General features: G+C 45.1%; 1 protein-coding gene across 1 annotated transcript in view; it reads left to right on the top strand.

Annotated features, from left to right (window-relative positions):
• The window catches only part of MCTP2 (multiple C2 and transmembrane domain containing 2), a 159,336-nt gene that overhangs the window by 14,974 nt on the left and 120,356 nt on the right, over positions 1–24,006 (top strand). Inside the window, exons 4-6 of the mRNA XM_084254074.1 lie at positions 19,370–19,512; positions 20,278–20,354; positions 20,852–20,963. Coding sequence (XP_084110200.1) covers positions 19,370–19,512; positions 20,278–20,354; positions 20,852–20,963 — 332 coding nt within the window. The remainder of the gene's footprint in view (positions 1–19,369; positions 19,513–20,277; positions 20,355–20,851; positions 20,964–24,006) is intronic.

Genomic DNA, 24,006 nt, shown 5'->3' with positions numbered 1-24,006 from the left:
TTGCTGCGCACAGCATCCTTCTCTTGCCCCCTGGCAAGCTCGCTGCTCCTGCCTGCAGGCTCATGCCTTTGCTGGCCTTTGCTTGGCTCTGGATGGGGAGGGCAGAATGAGCCTACCGGGTGCTGCCCAGCCCAGCTGCCCATACCTGCCTGATCACCGTCCGCTTCCCCCACGTGCTGCACTGAGCTTGCAGCCCCCACCCTACCTGTGCCCTGGAAACCTTTTTTGCTGATTCTCTGTCATGTTTCAGACTGTGGGTCCTTCCACCCCTGATGTCACCCTGTCTTTCAGGGTTGCATACGTAGGCCCCGTGATTTTTTTAAGCAAAATTTCTCTCTCTGGTCTTTTTGTATTTTCTCAGATACAGCATTTCAAAATCATGGAAAAAATCTCATTTTTCTACTTGTTGGTAAATAGCGTGCTCTGTCAAAATCATCCTATCTTATCTGTCAATTGTGCAACTTCTTGTGTTCTCTGATGGCGTTCACTTTAGCAGAGGCATGTCTGGTGTGATTTGAACGATCTGCAGGGTGATAGCATTTCCCACCTGAAATAGCATGTGGGGCATGGCCAGAGGCGGGGCCAGGCAACCGCACCCTTGTCCAGGTGTGTCTGCCTGTGCTGCCATCCAGCCATGGTCACTGTCAGGTTTGTTTTGTCACAACTTGTCTGGAGATGGAAATGTGCTCCACAGAGAGAGTGTTAACCCTCCTTGGAAGAAAGTGCTCAGGACTGCTCAAAAGCTCATCCTGTTTTGAGTTGTGTAATTTGTCTGCTACTGTGTCCCCCTCGGTGTGTGCCCAGGCCTTGGCCCCTTTCACTGCCAGCAGCTCCTTCCCTGGTTTTCCCATTTTTTTTTTTGTTTTTGTTTTTTAATGTAACATTTTGTTCTTTCTTTCTTTTTTTAAGATTTATTTATTTATTTATTTATTTATTTGCTTATTTATTTATTTATTTATTTATTTATTTATTTATACAAGCACTGGGTACAGTCAGAAGCGCGGGAGGGCGAGAGTATTCACCAGAGCCAGAGTGGGGAGCAGAACAGGCAGACTGACGAAGTACACTGCTGAGGGGAGCAGCGGGCGCGGCAAGAAAGATCTGTCGTGCCATGTGGGACCCTCGCCCAGTGGCCGGGGATCCAACCGGTGCTGCAGAGGCTGCAGGCAGCTTCGCAGCCCAGCGCTCAACCGCTGCACCACCGGGGAGGCCTGGTTTTCCCATTTTTGCTGGATGTTTCTCCCGAACTGACTAGATTTATCTGCCCACTTGATAGATGACCTATATGTCGAGCAGAGTCTTTGTTGCTCTAGTAGTTTAGCTGGTCAGTAAATTGAGTAGCTGATAACAAAATCCCCGCACACGTTAAGAAATGACCAAAACACCAGGACTCGCACATGCTTGCTCCTACCTCACTGTTTTAGGGCTAAAGGAAAGACTGCATCTGAGTTTTCAACCCAGCCTTTGTCATCTTACCTACCTCATTCCACCAGAATTAAAACATCAGATGACAGTTGGGTTTTATTTTGTGTGAACTTATTTTAATTTGAATACAAATCCCCAGTATGAAATCTAGATTAGAAACTCTCAACCTTTGCTGTTGTAACCAGGGATGACTTTTCCTGTGTGGTGGCTTTTATCTATTGGGAAGAGTCAATTGTTGCCCCTCTTGGGGGTTCTCTCTTTTTTTTTTTTAAGATTTATTTATTTATGCATACAAGCACTAGGATACAGGCCAGAGGTGCAGGGGCTGGTGTGTATGTGTGTGTGTGTGTGTGTGTGTGTGTGTGAGTGTGTGAGTGAGAGAGAGGATTCACCAGAGACAGAGTGGGGAACAGAACAGGCAGACTGAAGAAATACACTGCTGAGGGGAGCAGCGGGCGAGACAGGAGAGGTCTGCTGCACCATGTGGGTAGCTCTCTGGCCGGCCTAGGATCGAACTCGCACTGCAGAGGCTGAGATAGCCTCACAGTGCTATGCTTAACCCCCTGTGCCACAAGGGAGACCCTGTGGGCTCTTTTCTGTACTGTGGGCTATGGTGTGTGTTTCTGTCCTGAAGCTGTTCTGCTTGCTGTGTGAGTTTTGTGAGCGTTAAGTTTGTGGTGTGTTGTGGAGCCCACTCGAGGTTGAGTAGCACGGGGTCCACTGTGAGTGGATGCAGGGGTGGACCTTGTGCTCCTCCTCCTTCCCGTTTTGCCTCCCATGATGTTCGGCATCAACGCAGCGCTGGTCGGAGCCCATGCAGCCTCAGCATTTCATTCCCTGACGTCCTCGGGACTGGTAGTTCTCACTCAGACCTAAGCTTATGAGCATAACTGCCCGCATCAGTTTCTGACTCAGCAGATTTGGGGTGCAGCGTGAGAATTTGCTTTTTTTTTTTTAAGATTTATTTATTTATTTATACATGCACTGGGTACAGTCAGAAGTGTGGGAGGGTGCGAGAATGCACCAGAGCCAGAGCGGGGAACAGAACAGGCAGACTGACGAAACACACTGCTGAGGGGAGCAGCCAGTGCGGCAGGAGAGGTCTGCGTTCCATGTGGGACCCTCGCCGGGGGGCTGGGGATCAAACCGACACGACACTGCAGAGGCTGCGGGCAGCTTCACAGCCCAGCGCTCAACAGCTGAGCCATCAGAGGAGGCCCAGAATTTGCATTTCTAACAAGTCCCCGGGAGGCTTTTTGTGGTTGCTGATCCAGAAACCCCAATTTTAGGAGCCATTGCTCTAGGCAGCCTCTCTGTACAGTGGGGGCCACAGCGGAGGGCCATATGAGAAGAAACACCTGCTTCTCCTGTCAGGTAGAATTTCTATTCTGTATTAGCTACAACCTTTTCTGTTTTGGGCGCTGTACCTTATTACATGTTTCCTCTCCAGCATCAGCCTCAGGCTTTCTTTGATTTGCATTATCTGAGCATAATTTTTAAAAAAGATTTGTTTATTTATGCATACAAGAACTGGGGCACAGGCTAGATATGCGGGGGGTGATATGCGGGGAAGAGAACAGGCAGACTGATGAAATACACTGCTGAGGGGAGCAGCTAGAGAGACAGGAGAGGTCTGCCACGCCATGTGGGTTTCTCTTTGGCTGGCTGGGGATCAAACTCGTGCTGCATATTGCTTCATAGTGTGGTGCTTAACCCCTTGCGCCACCAGGGAGGCCCCATCTGAGCATAATTTAACTGGGGTTTGCCCAATGAACATAATTAGGTACACTGTGATATGCCAAAGTGATAAATATGGAAGGATTTTTAAAATTTATCTATGAATTGATAATATTTTATAATTAATAAATAGGATTTATATATTCTATATATCATGTTCTCCAATTCTGGGGATGTACTATTGATAGCTGGTTGTTACAATACTAAATATTCTTCAAGATCTCTTTTGTTTAAAAATTTATTTATTTATTTATACAAGCACTGGGTACAGTCAGAAACACGGGAGGGTGAGAGGATTCACGAGAGCCAGAGTGGGGAGCAGAGCAGGCAGGCTGACGAAGTACACTGCTGAGGGGAGCAGCAGGCGGCAGGAGAGGTCTGCGCGCCATGTGGGACACTTGTCGGTGGCTGGGGATGGAACCTGCGCTGCAGAGGCTGCAGGCAGCTTCGCAGCCCAGCGCTCAACCGCTGTGCCACCGGGGAGGCCCACCTTCAAGATCTCTTTAAATGGTGTCTTCTCCTAGGAAGACTTTATATTTTTCACCGATACAGATCCCTGTCATCCCAATCCTATAAAACTGTTACCTCTATAAAACCTACAGCTTTCTCTGTAGCTGGATAAATGACTTGTCCTCCCTATTACTGTATCAGCTGGGAGATAATTTTATTCACTTTTGTATGCCTTGATGTGCCTTACTGGAGTTTTTCACATAGAACGCATTTAATAAATTTTAGTTCATCATTCGGGATATTCAACTTAAGTGCTGTACTTAAAGAAAGGAAGTTTGTAATAGTTTTTATTAAGAATGGGAACTTCTTCCCTAAAAGGAATAGAAGCTACTCACTCTCTTCTTTGCTCAGTCAGTAGGACAGAGCACTTTGAGAGAAATTAGCAAAGTGGTCCAATGTTAATTTTTCCTTATGACAAGTATTATTTCAAAGAATTGAAATACATTGTGCATTTGACTATAGAGTTGCTACTTCTAGATATTTAACTCAGTTTCTCAGTCTATATTTTTTAATTTTTTTCTTGCAAAATACCAACTTTTGATGAATCATTCTCTGCTACAGAAGTTCGGTGTTTTCTTTTGATTGTTACGTAATCACCACTGCTTATGTAACTTTTCATTTAGAACATGGGTTGGCAAACTTTCTGTAAAAGACTGAAAGTAAATATTTGTGGGTTTATGGGCCAAGCAGGCTCAGTTGCAACTGCTCAGCTCTCCGGGGTAATGCAAAAACAACCTTCAATAAAATGTAAACTAGTGAACATGGCTGTATCCCAATGCAACTTTATTTACAGAGAATTGCAGTGGGCTGGATCTGACCCACAGGGCAGGGCTTCCGACCTCTGTCTAGAATATTAAGATCCACTGTTGGATTTTTACTCTCAGAAACTGCTGTTTACAGTAGCAATGTAGAAACTGTATTTAGAATAAAGAAGGTAGCTAATCAGAAAGTGAAAAGGTTTCGCATTGTCTGCCATCAATTGATGTTTCTCAGAAGCATTTCAGTAACATGACATAAAATACTGCAGATATTGGATGATAATAATATAATGGAGATATTGGATGGAACAATCCATTTCTTCATTTTCACCTAGCCATCAAAGTGAAAAGTCATGGCATCCCTCTAGGGAAAAGGCATTTTGGCTACGCCTCAAGAAAGGATATTAAAAGGAATATATCAGGTTTGTGACTGAGGTTCAGAAACTTGGTCCATGTGGAAAGTTCTTTGAAAAAGAGAAGCTTCTCAGGAATCAGAGAGCCTGTCTAATGTGTGATGCAGCCAGCCAGGTGCTGGGAGATGGACTTCCTCAGGCAAAGACTTCTGTGGACATTTGACCAGTTTTCCCACTTGCAGGGTTCAGACTCAGGGCTGGTGTCTTAATTATTTCCAGGCATTTTTGGTAAAGTGTTTTAAACTACCACGTTGCTCATTGCTTATTGTTCCTAAGGCCGAATCAGGAGGGAGCTTTGAGCTCGGACTTCAGAACTCTGTGAAGGTTTAGTGACAGTGTCTTAGGAAGTGTAGTTGTATGTGAGGATCTTAAATTTAGTTGCCCACTTTTTTTTGGCATAGAAGAAATGCTGTGGGGTGTAGGTCAGAGGTGTGGGGGGGGTGTGAGAAGACTCACCAGACACAGAGTGAGAAACAGAGCAGGCTGATTGATTGAAATACACTGATGGGGGGAGCAGCGGGCGAGCCAGGAAAGGTCTGCTGCACCATGTGGGTAGCTCCCTGGCTGGAAATCAAACTCAGGCCACAGTGGCTGCGATAGCTTAATAGCATTGAAACTAACCCCTGCGCCATCAGGGAGTCGGGAGGCCCCTAGTTGCCCACATCTTTATCCTTGGTTGTATGTGTGTGTGTATGTGTATGAACTGAATAACTCCCAGAAAAAGTCTTCAAATCATCAGAAGGAGCTGTAGTTGGGGTGACAAAGTACTAACTCCTGACATGAACATGCCCCCTAAACCCTAGATCTAAGCACAGTGTCAGGGAAGCCCAGAAGAGTTTATCAGGTGCCTCTGGAAGTGAGGTCATGGCTTAGTCGGTCAAGAATTTCCTGCTATTCCTAGACATACCTCCAGTCAGGGGACCTCAGTCCTGTCAGCAGCCTCCTGGTTTTGCCCACAGGTCACCACATGTGTCTCTGAGAAGGAGCCGGCCTGGGCTGCCATGCACCGTGCAGATACTGCCTTGAGCTTTCCCAGGGAGCCCTCTCTAGAACATTCTCTGCCCTGCCCCAGGCACAACCTGTCTGCAGGTCTCTGTCCAACCCTCCCCCTGCCTGTCCTCTTATCTTCCTTTGCTGACTTTCTACTTCCCTTTTCCTCATCCCAGCTCCTTCCTTTTACTCCTTTATGGTCTCCATTTCCTTCCGTTTTCTCCCTTGAATTTCTACCCACTGCATTGTTGTCTTTTTATTTAACTTTTATTGATGTAGCATTGTGTTATAATATTGCACGTTTCAGGTGTGCACTCTTGCCGATCAGCAGTGTATCTCTTACCTTAAATTGGCCTCTAAAAGTCCTGTTTTATTCTCTACCACACCCTAGACCCCTGCCCCATTTTCTTTTTGAACAAACAGGACACACACTCTTTTAGAGTCTTAGTCGGATCCACAGCCTAGTAATTCCTGGTGGTGCTCAATTTTGAAGGATTCTCACAAGACTGATCTGTTATTTCCTGATGTCCATCTGCTTTATCAATGGGTTAGCCCACAAAAGGGACAAGAGGGAATATGTCCAAGGAGAAATTTTGGTGTTTTCAGACCGGAAGAGGTCAGGCCTGCAGCCATGTGTTCTAGGCCTGTGTGAGCATCAGTTGAGTGATATGGGCTGGCCTGCTGTTTTGTGAAAATGCTCCTCTCAATGCCCTTCAATCCTAGAGCCTTAATCCCTGGAAAACAGCAGACCTTCTTAGAGCCCTGCCTCTCCTTGATCAGGTGGTTGAGTCCTGCAGTGGCCAGATCAAATACTGTGTTGGAGACGCCCTCTGGTGGTTACTAGCTAGTACTGCAACAGGGAAAGAAAACTATTAAAGTTCCCATTAATATCGTAGGGCCCCAGGATGGAGGGTCCTCTCTTTAATATGACTTTTGGGGAATCAAAATTCATCACCAATTCATCCATCAAGCTGTTCTCTCTTTCCAGTCCCAGCAGAAGTAACTAGAGGACATTTCTTTTTAGAGCAGTGATAGCTTCATTTGCAGATTACAGGAAAAATGCACTGGATAAAACATTTTCCTCTAGAAAAGAATGACTTAGACCAAAGACGTAAAGATCCACTGGTGTGAAAAATCTGCTGCTACATAGGTATGTAGCAAAGTACCAAACTGCTCTCGAAAGTTCAAGTGTAAGATACCACCGATCGTAATCCTTTACTCCTTTTGCTTTTGAGTGGGTTAATTTCTTCTGATTGTACTTTTATGATAACACATTAATCTTTTTTTCCTTATAAGTAGATTTATTTTTTTTAAGATTTATTTTATTTTTATTTATTTATACAAGCACTGGGTACAGTCAGAAGCGCGGGAGGGTGAGAGAATTCACCAGAGCCAGAGCAGGGAGCAGAGCAGGCAGAAGGACCGAAGGACACTGCTGAGGGGAGCAGCAGGTGGCAGGAGAGGTCTGCGCGCCATGTGGGACCCCCCCTCTGGTGGCCGGGGAGCAGCCGGGAATCGAACCAGCGCTGCAGAGGCTGCGGGCAGCCTCCCAACCCAGCGCTCAACCACTGCACCACCGGGGAGGCCCCACATTAATCTTTTTTATATTGATTTTTATTTCTTATGTTCTTAGGAAGTAACATTGCGTTATAGCATCATAGTCATTCCAGGCGTGTATGCAGCATTACAAATCAACATACATTAATTAACCACCGAAAGTCGAAGTTCCAACCTTCCCCATACAATTGACTTGTTCGAGCAAATTTATCCCCTCCCTTTCACCATCTCTTCTGATAACCAGCAATTGATTTTACAGCTTGAAAGTGTATTTTTGTTTTATTTAGTTCATCCATTTGGTTTCTTTACATACCACATCTAGGTGAAATACAGGCTTTGCCTTTGCAAAGAGAGCCTCTTTTTGTCTAGAACCCAGAAAGCAACCATTTTTGTGTGTTGGGTGGTGGCTGTAATTGAGGGACAGGGGTGTTTCTAGCACTGTGTTGTGTTCCAGGGAGCAGCTGAGTGGCATCCCAGCAGACGTGTCCTGAGCTCTTCCTCCCTCTGGCCTGCAGGGTCTGCCCATCTGCCTCCCTCCCTTTTACCCTCTGGAGCTAGCAGAGCTGCCACTGTCCAGTGCCATGATGTGAGGTCTTGGGCATCAGTGGACATTGGGTAGGAGTCGTGGACTCTGCACGAGGTTTGACCACTTGCTCAGCCTTGACTGTGAGGATTAACGTGTGGTCATGGGGACGTGGGCAGGAATAACACAGAGCACACCACAAACATTAGCTGTCAGTGTGGCAGTGTCTGCTGCTGGTGAGATGCACTTTTGCCTCTCGGCCTGGAAAATGGGGTGGCCCACAGTGTTAATGGTGCCAAAGTCCTAACTGTCCCCAGTTTCCTTGCAATTTGTTTGCACCTTTTGCGTATCTTTTGCTTGTTTTCTCTTTTTGAGATAGATTTTTATGCCCCCCCCCACCCCGCCCACATCTCTCCACACACCCACACCCACACCCACAACAGGAGCAAATGACTGTGATGGAAGTTCAGGGTGTTTTCCGAGGCAAATTTCCACTTTCTGTTGTGGGACAGCAGAAATGAAAGCAAGGATAGCTTTTCAAAATGAGTATTCGAATAAAGACCGTATTTTGGACTGAGGGTTTTTATCTTTCTCATCTTAAGTTTGACCCAGAAAAATGGCCCTTCAGTTTCCCCAGCGTGGCCTGGGAAGGCATCCTGGCAGGTCATTGAGTCTACTGCACTGGTCTGAGCTTCTTAAACCTATTTTTCTTTTGACAGTCCAGTCCATGTGACTGTAAATTGCTGGCTTTCTTGCTGGTGTTCCCCACACAGATTCTTTTTTTTTAATTATTATTACACAAATCTTATCTCAAAGATTTATTTATTTGTTTATGCATACGAGAACTGGGGCATAGGCCAGAGATGCGGGGGTGAGAGGATTCACCAGAGACAGAGTGGGGAGCAAAACAGGCAGACTGACTGAAGACACTGCTGAGGGGAGCAGCGGGCAGCAGGAGAGGTCTGCGCGCCATGTGGGACCCTCGCCGGAGGCCAGGGATCGAACTGGCGCTGCAGAGGCTGCGGGCAGCTTCGCAGCCCAGCACTCAACCGCTGCGCTACCCGGGAGGCCCCAAGGTCATGTGTATTTTTGCAGTTCATCCTTTCCCTTATAGTTTTGCTTATCCAGTTCTGGTTACAAACATCTTTCCAAGTCTTTCAGTCCCATTCTGGAGAGTTTCTTCCTTTGCTTTTGCTCTTAGGAAGCCTTTTCTCTCTGGAGAGAGAGACATGTATTAACCTCTATGTTTGTTCTCATTTCTGTTTGGATTTATATTTTTCATTTATCTCTTTGATCTGTCTCAAGTTTATTTTGATTTCTGGCCCAGAGTAAGAACTTAGTTTTATTCTTTGCCAAATGGCTATTTAATTAACTAGGACTGAATATTCCTTCCCCTAATGATTTGATCGCCACCCGTTAATCATGTATTAAAATGCAATACATGTTAATGAGGGCCTGTTTCTTGGATTTTTCTCTGATTCCTAGAGATGTGTTATTTTGTACAGGTGCCAGGACCACGCCACCGTTTCACTGTATGGAAAGGTCAACCAGCTCTTTTTAATTTTACAAACTGGGGGGGTTTGCTCTCTTTCGAGTACCGCCTCTGACCGCCAGGGGGCGTGAACTCCCTGGTGCTTGGGAGCCACTGAGCATCTGAAAGAGGGTCATTCAGCCTTTGAAGGTCATTTGAAGCCTTCCAAGATGCAGACACCCACCCCCGACACAGGTAGCAGCTGGTTTTCCTCCTCTTGATGTTTCATACTCCCCCAAGGCCCCGCAGCATGTAAGTGGAGCTGAGCTTCAAAGCCCATGTGAGCATCGTCCTTCCTGGCTTTGACAGGAGCGTGTCCTGTCAGCCTTGCTCTCCTGGCCTCCTTGTCTAACCACAGCTCAGCCTTTCCTCCCAGATTGGGTGCTGCTGGGCAAGCTTTGAGCCTCTTTGCACCCTCAGGGAGGAAGAGAAGATGAGAAGGTTTGGCTGTTCTCCCGCTTTATAGAGTCGGCAGCTGTTCTGCAGGTGACCCCACCTCCATTCCTACCAAGTTCCCTGGAGCGAAGCCACGCTGCTTCCCACCTGTGCTCAGGTCATAAAGCGCCTTCCACCTGGCAGGTGATCTTGGACTTTAATTTAATTTAGCATGTTTGCACCGGGGTGAGTGGAATTTCCCCATACCAGTTGGTTTTACTGACTACTCGTTTCTGTACCGACCTAAACCCTGTGTGGGGATTGTTGTGTTTTGAGGGGCTCTTTTTACTTAGCCTGCTTCATCATCTGTGGCATTCAAGAGTGTCTTCGTGAGGCGTATGCATGTCTCACCCCACAGTGAGCAGCCAGGGGTGCCACTGCATATCTGACGTGGCCATCATTTTACCCATACCTGGGGCTTGATTTTCTGCCAGCATTTCAGGGCTGTCATGCCTCAGACTTTCACAGCTTGCTGAATTGAAGGGGGCAGCGTGGCAGGCTGGGGAGAAAGGAGTTATTTCAGATACCATCACATGCAACAGTTACCCTGAAATCTGAGCACCCCAAACAACCGTATTGGTGGCTCTTAGGAGAGTGGATTTGGACAAGGCTTGACTTTGCTGCACATGGTTTGGGGCCTCCCCTGAAGAGACCTGGTGGTTGGGTGTGCTTGGCCGTTGGGACTGTTCATCGGTGGACTTGGAGGCCTATTCGTGCCCATGTTGAGCACTTATGGAGAGGCCTGGAAGATGAGGGCTGCTGCACATAAGGGCTCTGCATGCAGCCTGGGTGTGCCAGAGTCATCTCACGCCCAGACCTCTGGCATACAGTCCAGAGCACGAGGTAGGACCTGCCCACCTCTTCGGGACAACCTTGGGAGGCCTCAGTGTTGTCACATCAGGCTGCAGGCCTGACAAAGTTGCCCATTCCAAGGAATGTCGGGACAGGCCCCCTACTTCTTGATGACAGGTGGAACAGAATTTGGAGGTTATGCTTTGAAATTTCTCCAGGGAGGAAGGCCCTGAAATGCAGCGGGCCTGAGTCTTAGGCTGGGCCTGGAATGTGTAGGCTTTCCTCATCCTTAAGGCAGTGTTGCAAATAACGCTGGTCCCCGACAGCTTCGGGGGAATGACCTGAGACCATGCCCATCGCTGATGTTGTTACTACTCTCCAGTCCTGTTCTCTTTTCTGTCAAGGTACACATCTGTCCCGTTTGAGTTATGCTTAAACATTAGCTCGGGCTGGAGACCTCTCTAATATTTTTTAATAGAAGGGAGGATGTGAGGCCTCATATCTGTGGGGGTGCCTTGGCAACATGGATTCCTGACATACACGTGGCACAGAGCCCTGGGCAGTGATTGTCCTTGCCTTTCACTTCCTTCCCCTGACCTTGACTTGGCAGCCTCTTTAGAGATGCACAGAGCTACAGCCTCTCCTCTGCCCTTGGTCTCTGCTCCTGCCTGCCTCTAACTTCACCTGGGGCCTTATGTCTTCTGGTGTTTCTGGAACAACCATACTCGCTGTCTGTAAGCAGAAGCTGAAACCCCCACCCCAGGCTCTGATCCCCTGATCACAAGCAGAGGGGTGGAAATCCTGGAGGGTCCAAAGCCAGTTTGTTCAATAATCTACTTACCCAATAGTCCATTTGCTGAATTTACAGAATTCATCACTCTATGGGTGATGTTTTTCTTTCATCTACTTAAAAGGTATTTATATGCATAAAGTTAGGGAATGAAAACTTTTAAAAATAGCATTTGAAAATCTCTGACTCATGTTTGTTCATTGGTAATGAATACAAAATAAAAATACCTTTTAAAATGATATTTAATTTGGCCAAAAAAATGATAGAAGAGACCAGGCATGTCAAAACTGTGTCTGCAGTTTCCAGAGAGGGGGGTGACTGCAGAGGAGAAGATACTAGGTGGCAGGGGAGGGGCTTAGTCTGGGGGGACAGGGTGCTGGGGGAGCCCTAAAGGGAGTTTAGGGTTCAGGGAGGCCATAACTCAGGGCAGCAGGTCCCAGAGGGACCCACACCCCATCTCCCTATATCCAACTCTTTATTCCATACACACTTTGTAAGTAACTAAAATCACAAGTTTGAGTAAAATTGATCATTTCAGATCATTGATTCCACTGTGAGCTGCTCCCTGGAAATTCTTTCAGCTGCTGGATTTTGGGAATTGTCATATTTCGGGGTTCGCCTGAGGGTGGTTCTGCCTACAGGGTCTGGGGCCACACCTGGCAGGCCTGGTAGGGAAGGGCGGTTTATTGTACTCAGGGTTAGGGGGCTAGCTCAGGGTCAGGTCAAGCAGGAAGGGCTCAGTGGCCAAACTATGACACTGAGGTGGCTGTTAACAAAAGGACAGTTTCTAGAGGCTTCCAGAGGCTCGGCCATCAACTGCAGGAAGATGGGCCGGGAACCCGGAACGCCTCATGTGCCCTGTGGGTGTTAGTGGGTAAAACAGCCCTTGGAATTCTGCTTCCTTGACCTGATGCTGCTATGCAGTGCTATGCAGCTCGCGCTAGAGAGGAAACACACTTTCTTCTTTCTCCTGCCAGTGTGGAGACTTGCCCCATGACTGTCCCTGCTGCTCTTTTGTGGGTTCTAGAAGCGGTGGGTGGAGGTTGCAACCCTGGCCAGACTTGAGCTGGAAATCCCATCTTGCCCGCTAGGGGGCAGCAGCGGCCCTGCAAACGCTTAGCCTCAGAGAAATCAGGACTTGGGGATCCTATAAAACAACAGCATTTTGCTCATTCTCTAGTAAAAGCAAAGCTCCAAAGTATGTGGCTTTATCAAAAAAGAATCTCAATGCCTGTGTGCAAATAGAGTAAATAGTTAAGAAAAAAGTCAAACTTCCCCTTTTCATGTTCCCTAGCACTGTAGGTCGGTCAGTTTCCTAAAAACTTGAGAGATCTTTGTTAACTCGTAGCTGGACTTTTAAGATCTCCTGACCAAAATTATCAGATATTATAAAATGTGAAATACAGAGTCAGTGTCTTTTCAGGAACAGGTTTGCTGAGAAGTGCATTTAATTTAGATGCTTTCCTAGCTTGAGGCCAACTTTCTTTTGGGGAGACTACTTGGCTAATATCTTTAACCCGGAAAATGAGGACAAATAAGTAGGTTTTGCCTACAAATACTGCTTCTGTATTCTATGCAATAAATTTTAAGTTCAAGACTGGAGTGCTAGGTGCTTTTATATAGGTCCTATATAGTAAGTTTTCATATGTATGTACAAACATACATGGATATGATCATGGAACTGATTTGTAGACATGTATTTATGGGTACAGAGGGATATGATACAGTATGAATAAAATATAGCATGAAGACCAAGGCCTTTGTTTGTGAAAAGTGTGTGTGTGTTTGTGTTAAGTCTGTACATGTCAACATATTAAGGTTTCCTAGAGAGTGGTGGTGACCCTTCCTCTCTGTCCCTCCCTCCCTGCCACCCCTTCCTTATTTCTGTCTTCAGTGCATCTTGATGTTCTGCTTTCTCTATAGTGGCTGTGAGTTGTTAATTACAGCTTCACTGCAGCTTTGTTTTATTGTCATATTAGAAGGACTTTTGAGCCTGTCAACATGATACTGTCTTTTTCTATGAACTGCTTCCCCAGATGCTACTGATCATTGTCCCCATAATAGTCCCAGCGTGGGATCTCCCTGGTGGCACAAGGGGTTAAGCGTCAGCACTGGGAAGCTATCGGCAGCCACTGCAGCATGAGTTCGATCCCCGGCCAGGGAGCTGACCCCCATGGCACAGCAGACCTCTCCTGTCTCGCCCGCTGCTCCCCTCAGCAGTGTATTTCATCAGTCTGCCTGTTCTGCTCCCCACTCTGTCTCTGGTGAATCCTCTCACTCCCCATGCCTCTGGCCTGTACCCCAGTTCTTGTATGCATAAATGGATAAACCTTAAAAAAAAATAGTCCTAGCATGGCAACAGCCTCTCAGGATAAGACATAAAATGGTAAGTGGAAAACACAATTTTAAATAACATAGTTCTTGAAGATGCTGCTAGGACTGACTTGAGTTGTCATCTGTCCTCTTGCCGAGATAGATCATCAGGTTCTATCTGCAAACTGCTCTGAGGTCCTGTGTGCATGAATTCATCGTCAGTTTAGTTTCTTATACAGACCGTGCCCTCCAGGAAAGCAGAGATTGGTTCGTGGAGATTTTCCCAAGCCACCTGCGATCCTGTGAGAAATATAGGGGTTTCCTATTCCATTTATGAGGAGAGAAGGAGATGTAGATTTCATACTTTTAGAGATGCCATAGAGGGAACATTCTAGAGACAAATCACCAGGCAGGTTTGCTTGGCCAGCTAAAACTAAGGACACGAAGATGGGGTTACTAGTACATACATTGTTATACACTCTCCCCATTAGCTGAGCAGTAACACTAAAAACGGTGCTTACTGTGGGACTTTCTCAATAAATGACTAGAGTCTGCTTTCATTAAAGTATATTGGTTGATTCAGTTCTCAAGATAATCCTATAAGGTTGGTGCTTTTCCATCTACAGGTGAAGACATTAAGGCATAAGGAAATTGAGTAAATTGCCCGCTGCATATTAAAAGGAAGGACTGGGGTTTTAACCCATTATGTCTCTCTTACTCCGGAGTCTATTTTTTCATTTATCACATATTGGTAATACCCACCAAGCATGTAAGGCAATTCTAGACTCTTCCCTCCCGGAGTTTTGATTTGGAGGTGTTGAATATTATGGCTGCAGGTGCTTCAGTAAGATCATGAAATATGGAGTAGACGGGTTTGAAGCTGTCTTTATTGTTGGTGTTTGCCTTTAATACACTTCTTAGCAGAGTTTATTATTATTCTTTACATTATGAAGTTCCAAGTGAGGGAATCGTAAACTGCGTTCCCCGGTGGATGGGTGACATACCCCATCTCTGGAGAGGAGGCTCCATGGACCACGCTTTGTGAAACCCTGGAAGGCTACTTCTTCCATCCTGGTGTAGCTTTCTCAGCCCGCAACTCCCCGAGGCTCTATTATCTCAACAGCCAGGTTGGCTTGCTTTAGTCTGTCTCTTCTTCCTTCTAAATTATAAGCTGCTGCCAGATTTATATTTCTAAAGTTTGGCTCCGATCATTTTACTCTCCTGATCATAAGTAAACCTTCCCTCCTCCCGCTAAAATAATTCCAGATGGACCAAAGACTTAAGCGGAACAAATAAAAAACTACAAAATCCGTGGAAAGAAACACGGCTGAACTAATTTAAAATCTTGCAGTGAGAAAAATTCTTACACGCAGAGTGTTCAACACAAAGCCTTAAATGAAATTTTGGCAAATTTGACTGAATAAAAATAACATCTCGCAGGAAATTGTTATGTAAGTTTAAATAAATTATAACAAGATGTACAGCCAATGGCTGGTTTCCATAATTAAGGATTCATTCCAATTCGTAAGCAAAAGACAAGCCTTGAACCCACAGAAAAATGGACGCATGGTGTGAACGAGAATTGCACAAAGAAAGAGAAATCTAGGTCACTAAAATGTGAAAGATTCTAAGCTTTATTCAAAATATTAGAGAGAAAAATGGAGCTACTTTTTTTTCACAGGCCACTGGTGTAAGGACTATAACATCGAGTGTTAGAGAGACACAAATACAGAATGTGTACTCTTAGAGAGTCTGCTTTTTTAAATTTCTATAAAAATTTTTATTTATGCGTACAGGCCAGAGGTGTGTGGGGTGAGAGGATTCACCAGAGGCAGAGTGGGGAGCAGAACAGGCAGACTGAATGAATTAAACTACTGAGGGAGCAGCGGGGAGACAGGCGAGGTCTGCTGCGCCATGTGGGTCAGCGCCCTGGCTGGGGATGGAACTCAGGCCGCAGAGGCAACAGCACTGAAACTTAACCCCTAGGCCACCAGGGAGGCCCTGAATGTATACTCTTGGGGGAGAAAATGAGGGGTGTGAATTTGACAGACTTTGCACCAACAACTTGACGATGTTTGTCAGGACCAGAGGAGGCACGTACTCATTTGCCCAGAAGTACCAATGTTAAAAAATACCCTTTGAATATAATCACTTATGAATGGCAGAGTCGTAGAAGGAAACTTATTGTGTTTTACTAGTTAAAAGAAAAATTGAAAGTGACATAAGTGTCAGTAAATGTGACTAGTTATGTAAATGAAGCTATAACACGAAGATTTATGCAGTCAATAATAATGAATTCACAATAATGCGAATCTGCAGGGCTATTACGGAGAGCAACGCAGGGTACTGAAGGGAGACAGTGTGAGGCCAGCCCTCGCGGGTCACGTTTGGGGTCAGAGTAGGTCTTGTATTTTTCCTGCAAAACACCCAAGAAATGGTACATTGGAGGAAGGGGAATAAGGAAAAGTGACAAGTTAAGGGGGTGTTGCCTTTTATCTTTTCATATGTTCAGAGTCACGTTCATTTGTTAGAAACATCAAGAAGAAAGAGAACAAGAAAAAGAAACCCAAGCTATATTTCTTACAAACAAAGCCCTAACATCCTTATTTTGTTTTTTTTTAGGGCCCTCATCCTCCCAGTTGAACTTGCCTCTTAAACTTTATTTCTTGTTAAGTTTGTTCCCTGTAATTTCCAGATACCCGGAAGTGCTCTGGTGACACCTGCTCACTCACCTGGTGACACCTGCTCACTCACTCCAGCTCGCCCCCTGCCCATCTTCCTGCTGATTCCACGTCAGTCCTCTGCCAGCCTGGATCCACCCTGATCTCCTTGCTTTAGCTTCCCTGGGTCCTCCACCTGAAATGAGTAACTCCACCTGTGAGCTCACGTCACCCCGCGTTCACTTCTGTTGTGACTCTTACCTTCGGGCCTTGCTTTGAGTGTCCAGGGTGCCTGCGGCCTGCCAGCACAGAGAGCAAGTCAGGGGGCGATGTGCCTGGTAGCCCCCCAGTGCCTGGCAGTGATGGTGTGAGCAGGCTGGCCGGTCCCCCAAGGGGTCTTGGCCTTCCACAGTGTCACTGAACACGAGCCTAAATAAGGAGTCACACACTCGTCAGGAGTGTCGTTGCAGCAACAATCTTGGAGAACCCGGGAATGGTTTTGTCTCTTCTGGCACCCGTGGGTCCCTGGGGGCTTTCAAATGAAGCGGGCAGCTCGGCCCAAGGGCTCTGCCTGGAGCTTCTCCACTCGAGGTGCTGTGCCGGCCTGGGGTCCGCCCGGCAGAACCGGCCGCGGCCTGACGCAGGCCTGGTCTCCAGGCTCCTCGGCTTCATTCTGCTCCCCACCTACCAACCACCTCTTTCTTCCAAAGAGCCTCATTGTTTGGGAAGCTCCCGAGGAAGAGGTTAAAGTCCACCCATTCAGGTGTCATCCCATCATGTGAATAATCTGGGCGCTGCATTCCTGAGCGGCGACCCCTTTTCAGAACCTGCCTAGTTGAGATGTCACTTCCCTGACAGCCAAGCACTTAGACTCTCAGAGAAAACCGCCAGTGCTCCCTCTTTCTCAGATGTTCCCTAACAATTAACGCGGCCCTCACTTGACACCCTCTTCCCGTGTTTGGCTTTGTAAACCCTGGTCCCTTTTTCTATGAATTCCAGACATTAATATTTTCTTTCACGCAAAGGCCGCCATTCACCCGTGAAACAGTTTGAACATTATGTAGCTGTCAGATGCCTGGGGATTACCCAGTATGCTTTGCCTGTGAGAAAGTGACACCACCGAGCCCAGTTTTGAGATGTTTATTTTGAGAGCACGCTGACAAGCATGAAGGCCTGATCCCAGAGTGGTAATTTCATTTAATTAAAGGCCTCTTTTTATTATAGCCCCCCCCACTTTTTTATATCTCTATATCAGAATGATGGTTAGAGCCTGACTTGCCAGAGGTACCCCCGATACTCAAAGGGGGTAGGCAGGGGCTCACTCACCCATGCGCCCTTGCCTGCCAGCGCACCCTCTCTGACGTCCCCTGCCATCCAGCCTGGGTGTGTTGTCTGCAGGTGTCCTGGTTTAAGCAGGCACTGCTGGCCTTCGGCCCAGGTCAGTACTGGACTTCAAATGGAAGTGTTGATTATGTCTCTGTGCGAATTTGTACTTTTGGTTCTTTGTCTGGAAGTCAGTGGCCCTGGGCACCGGCTGGGCTTATGAGTGAGACTTGTAAGCAGGCCAGTCCATCATCTGGCTCTCATGTGATGCCACTGCCACTTAAAATACTTGGGCCATGTGGCGCCTTCATTTTCAGTCATGCAGCTAAATCAAAACAAAAGGAAGCTGGAAAAAAAATAAGAGGTTGGCTTCACCAAGGATGGGAATTGATGCTTTGGCAAATGTTCATCACTGAGAATCTGCTCGATGATTGATCTGATATTCTTAGCTTATGTTGGCTTGACTCGACTATCAGAAGTTCATGTCTGTAGATACACTGGTCTCTGCGGGGCATGGTCTGGGGCACCTGGGACCTGTCACTGGACAGACAGGCTGTGGTGTTGGTGCCTGTGGTCCCTGTTCTGTGTGACCATCAGTCCACACATCCCGAGTCCCCAGTGGAGACGTTTTTCCTTTGTGCTGTCTGCAAGCCTTGGGTGATGCTCTCGCTGATGGCTCATTCACATGTGCCTTCTGTATTCATCATGTGCTAGTTATCAGTGAGCACGTATGTTCCATGCATGCTTGCACGCCTGTAACATACACATGGACACATAGTTCATGGATTATCATTGCAGGCACTTTTTTCTCCTTTGATCTGGAGAGGATGGAGGAGGGTCCGTCTTAGGCCCTTCTTTTTGCTTTGGACAGAGGGGCTGAGACAGATTATTCATTCCTTCTGGCGTCTGTTTCAAAGCTCCCAGGAGGAGTGGCGGGTCAGGGGTGTCACCCCAGGGCCAGCGGAGGGCCCGGCTGCTGTGACGTTCAGCTGGCCTGGGTGAGACAAAGCCAAGGCTTCGCTGCAGGTGCAGCAAGCAGGGAAGAATGCCACTCTGTCGGCTTGATCTTCATGCCCCTCCCCCCCAGGTCCAGCCTTCATGGGTCACCCCAGCTTTTGAGCCAGTGGTTCCAGAGGTGGATTTATTTATTATGAGTATCGCTAATGCACAGGGTTCTGTTGAGTCAGCCATCAGGCCCAGTGTTTGCAAATGGTTTCTTTCCCTTTTCATGGCCTCCCTGAAATTCTGCAGAGAACTGGGCTCCTCCCCAGGATCCTGACACCCTGGACTGGTGCTGGGGGAGCACTTCTTGAAATTTTGCGGGTGGTGTAGGGATGACGTCTCCACAATGAAACAAAGCAGAAAAGTTCAAGCGGCCGGTTTATGTTCTACCACAAAAGGCGAAGAAGAATCAGGCATTTATCCCAAATGATTTAATTTTTCTCTCCTTCCCAGCTCTGGGGTGTTCTGTCTCCACCCGGGAGACATTTGTTCTGGGTGTGCCCGGTGAAATGCTGGCTCCCGGGAGTGCGGAAAGGGGCTTTACTTAATGGATATCCTAGACCTGAACGTCTATTTTTAAGATCTGTCTTGTTCTCTTTTTCTTTTAAAGGCACGAGCGATCCCTATGTGAAATTCAAGCTGAATGGGAAGACGCTTTACAAAAGCAAAGTCATATATAAGAACTTGAACCCGATTTGGGATGAGATAGTCGTGTTACCCATACAAAGCCTTGATCAAAAGCTACAAGTGAAGGTAACCCCAGATGGCTTTCAAATCTGCTCTTTTATTTAAAAATCATTTCTTTCTCAGCAATCTCTGCCCTCTTAAAAGGGAGCGTCCCCAAATGAACTCTTTTATTATTCCTCAGCACTAGGTTAAAAATCTTAGTAGGCCAGGGATTCCTTATACCCTTGGTGGGGACTCAGATCAATGAACTATGAGCTACCGAAAATCACAGGGAAAATAATTTCTCCATTGGTTGTGTTTAAACTTACCGAATGTGGAAGAATTATTACTGTTCAGCAGCAATGCCAAGTACGAAAGCCTTTCTCATTAGGAATAACTTTGTACTTAATAGAGCTCCCAGCTACCGGTTATAAGCATCAGTTGCTCAAACATCTGGGTTAAAATTGCATGAGTTGAGTGCAGGATGGGATTGCTATAGAATATTTAGCAAATTTCTATTTAATTGGCAGATTTGCTCACTGTGAAAATACTAAATTTTAATGAGAGACCGTTTAAACTACAGAGACTGGTCCATTGCACATAATATTTTAATGCATGTGAATACTGCCTTAAAAGTATTTTCTGCTGTTGTTTTGGCTGTGGAAGGCAAAATCGGCAAGTTTGAATCATTTTTGTTCTCTCTCCATCAGCTTGGTGAAATTCCTCTTTAGCTGTTCAATGCAAATTATGTTTAGATCTGGAAGACTGATTTCCAGCTTCCCAGCCTGTTGCATTTATTAATGTTTGATAAACTCATGTTTATGTGTCACTGGCCTCCCTCCCTGCTTGTAGGTATATGATCGAGACCTCACTACTTCAGACTTCATGGGCTCTGCTTTTATAATTCTCAGTGATCTGGAACTAAACAGGTATTGTATTTTTTATCTTGAATTGTTGCAATGAACCTAGAGGGAACTCAGGACAATGTTAAATGTCTTCATCTAGATCAGATGACCAAACTGTCCTGAACAGATGAAGGAGAGCTTTAAAATTCACATTTTTCTGTGATTTTTTTCTTTTTGAGCTTCCCAAGATATTAATCAGACATTAAATCTTCCTTCGCATGTTTAAACATTTGTGTTGGATTTTATATTTTCCTTTGTTCATGTTTGAGTTAATTAATGCACCTCACTTAAAATTAAAAGAGTACTTGAGCTGTATTTGGGAGAAAGGGAAGAAGTATCGCTTAACCAACTGTTGAATTGGACAATGCTCCTTTCTCTCCCCTGACATTGGTTGGTTTGCACTGAATTTGGTGCTTTTTTAACTGTCACCCTTACTCGGCGGTGGGAGATGAACCACCAGCTTCACGCAACTCTCCAACACTGTCAGGACGTGCTAACGCTTTCTTGCTCTTTGCTTGTAGAACAACTGAACATATTTTAAAATTGGAAGATCCCAATAGTTTAGAAGACGACATGGGAGTGATTGTGTTAAATTTGAATCTAGTTGTAAAACAGGGCGATTTCAAGAGACACGTAAGTGTGACCCTTTTGTTCTTTTTAAAATTCTTCATGGCTATTGTCCTTTGATAACTGCACTACCGGGTGACTGACAGTACTATCATTATTTGGGGGATACAGACAATGTTCTAAAAACTTGTAAGACCCTATTTGGGATAGAGATGTCCTTTCTTTTGGGATTTCGGAAAGAAAATACATTAAGGGGTTAACTCTGTTTTGGTTAGGGGTGCACATTGTTTTGCTGTATTAAAATGCACACGGTGCTTATGGTTTGCTTAGAACATGTCCTATGAGAGATACTTTTACTAATGTTAAGGTTTCCTCGTACAGTTTTCTTAGGCCTGTTTGACTGTAACTTATTTGAAGGCATTTTTAGATCCTAACCGAAATATTTGAAAAAGGACCAAAGTGTATTGAAATTGGGCATATTTAGAATCTGATATGAAAATCTGAATCCTGTTTAGATATGAGGCCTCTGGTAATACTTCTTGAATTGAGGCAGTGGGGTCATTGAGGAGAATATTCTTCATTTTGACATTACCTTTGCTTTTAGTTTTAATTTATTTTCATGATGACCATCATGACTGATTTACTAGTAAATGCACAGATGATGGTTTGAAGAAGCAGGAAAGCTGCACACAGACATTTCGATCTCCAGAAGGTCAAGTACGTAGTGGCTATTTTTAATTTGAATTCTGAGAATTTACTTGACAATAAATGAAAAAAATAAAGCTCCGCTTATTAATTTTTAAGAGGTGGCACTGTGAGACCTCAATAAAGCTGATATTTTGGTGCTGAAATATCTTAATGTTGAAAATAAACTTTTTTTCTTACCAATATAACAAAGGAAGGATTTTCTTTGGCTTCTCTTAGTCTTAGCAGCCTCACCACTGGATAGGATGGAATCCATAGATGACCGGAGCTGGGTACAAGCTTAAAATAGCATGCGCTGCATCCCAGTATTGTTTGCTGCAGCATGCTTAAGCAATTGCCAGCTGGTATTTTTAAAAAGCATTTTTTAGGTATTTAAGTGGGTTGGTAAAACCAGGTAGTTTTTCCAGGTAAATAGCTACATATTTGTATTTATTTCCCTTATGAATATTTCTGTGGTGTGTTGGAGTACGTTCTGCCATCACCCTGGCTTCAAATATTTTTAAAATGTCTTTCTCTAATGCCAGATGAAGAGTTTTAAAGTCATGCCTTTATAGTTCAAATGTATTTCAAATTGCAGAATCATTAATATTAGGTGCAGCTCAAGTTTGTTTTTGTAAAACATCTGAAAGAGTATCACTGCGAAGTCCAACCAGCAGGCACACTTTTCCTCTTATTTGGTGTGTCTCTTTCCTTTGACACACCCTCTCCTGTTTTTGAGAGTTTGTCACACAGCATATCAGCTCACACAGGAACTTTCTCATTTTCTTTCCTCTTGTTTGAATGGCAGAGGACTAGTGTCCAGTGTATTTATTTTAAATATCTCTTGTGGGGTATTGCGATACCCCTGCCAGCTCTCACACAGTCTTTTGTCTTTCTGTGTATATATGATAATAATGATGATGATAATATATGTGCTCTGCATATGTACACACATAATATATGTGCACACACACACACATTTGGATTGAAGTGTATCTGAGCAAGGAATACTTTCTTCTGTGGTTTTTCAGTGTGCATATTTGGATATAGTAGATACTGTAGAAAGTATATATAAAATAAAATAGTCTTTATTGACTTGAATTTCATATTGAAAGATTTCTACGCTGGGCTTTTAATGGGAATAACTAACCCTGGAGCCTGGAAAGACAATGGGCTGTTTAACTGGGAATAATTCCTTTATAAAGTACATTGTTAACTTACAGTTTGGTGGAGACATTTCAGTTTGAGTCCCAGTTTTGTTCCCATATTTCCCCTTCATCATAGAGCTGCTGGTGCTTGCTTGAGCCCAGAGGTGTGAGTGCAGAAGAGCAGGCAAGGTCGTGGCTGGAAGCTTCTCAATCCTCCTCTGTTTCTTTATTTTTTTTTTTCCCTAACCAACAAAGGATTGCTCTTAGAATTAGGGGCTCTGCTTTCAGATCGCTTGGGTTTGTCGCCTAGCTTGCTGGTTTTGAGAAGCTAAGTGATCAGGTCAAATGCAGGGACTTACTTAACCTCTCTCAGCTCCAATTTCCTCATGTATAAAATGGAAATGAAAACAAGAGTATCTATTTTACAGAACTGTGAGGATTAAAACGAATAGATTCAGTGCTTGGCATGAGGCAGCCACTCTGGTGGCTCTGAGGATGTTGCTAAACTGACACTAAGAGGCACATCCAATCATGTCCTTATCCATTTTGTTTATCTTTTATGATTACTATAAAAATCAAAAGAACTGCATATGAAAAGGCCCCAAATAACCTGATGGACAGTTAAGGTTATGATTCATTTTGGTGGTGGTTTGGAAGAAAGTGGCTGTCTCTATGTTGTTGGGAAAATATGACGAGACTGGATCGCAATGCCCGGATTGTAGTGTCTGTAGTTCTATGTTCTGGACTGAATGTGGGATTCACAATTTCACCCGGGGAAGTGTTTCTACTGGGAAATATTTTCAAGTCATTTGTATACCAGTGTTTCTACTTGCTGGTCACTGGCATGTAAACACATTTCCCCCAAAGACTTTGTTTTCAGGTTTCTAATTTATTGGGAAGACGTATTGGCAACGTGGAGAGGTCATTTGCCTAAAGGTATTTTTTCCTTAAGCATAATAGTGAATGTGATCTGCTCGATTAGATTCATAATTGAGTTGTAATCTCCCAAATTTATCCAAGTTTTAACATCCAGTTAGCTGGTTAACCAGCCAGAGTAGAGCTTTGCAGTCCTGGATGGGGTAATGAGAGGATTTTGCTGGAAGAGAATTCTAATTGTAGCTGAAATTCAGCAGCCTTAGCATGACAAATGAGAGTTCAAAGACAAGAGTGGTGAAGTTAAACCACAGTTCCACTGGGTTCAGAAAATGTTTTCTTTTTTTCCTCCTGGCTTTCTAGCCTATATTTCTTAATCGTGCAGGAGGAACTTAGAATTTTTC

Source organism: Talpa europaea (genome assembly GCF_964194135.1).
Source record: "Talpa europaea genome assembly, chromosome: 14".
Lineage (NCBI taxonomy): Eukaryota > Metazoa > Chordata > Mammalia > Eulipotyphla > Talpidae > Talpa > Talpa europaea.
This window is presented reverse-complemented; position numbering and strand designations above follow the sequence as displayed.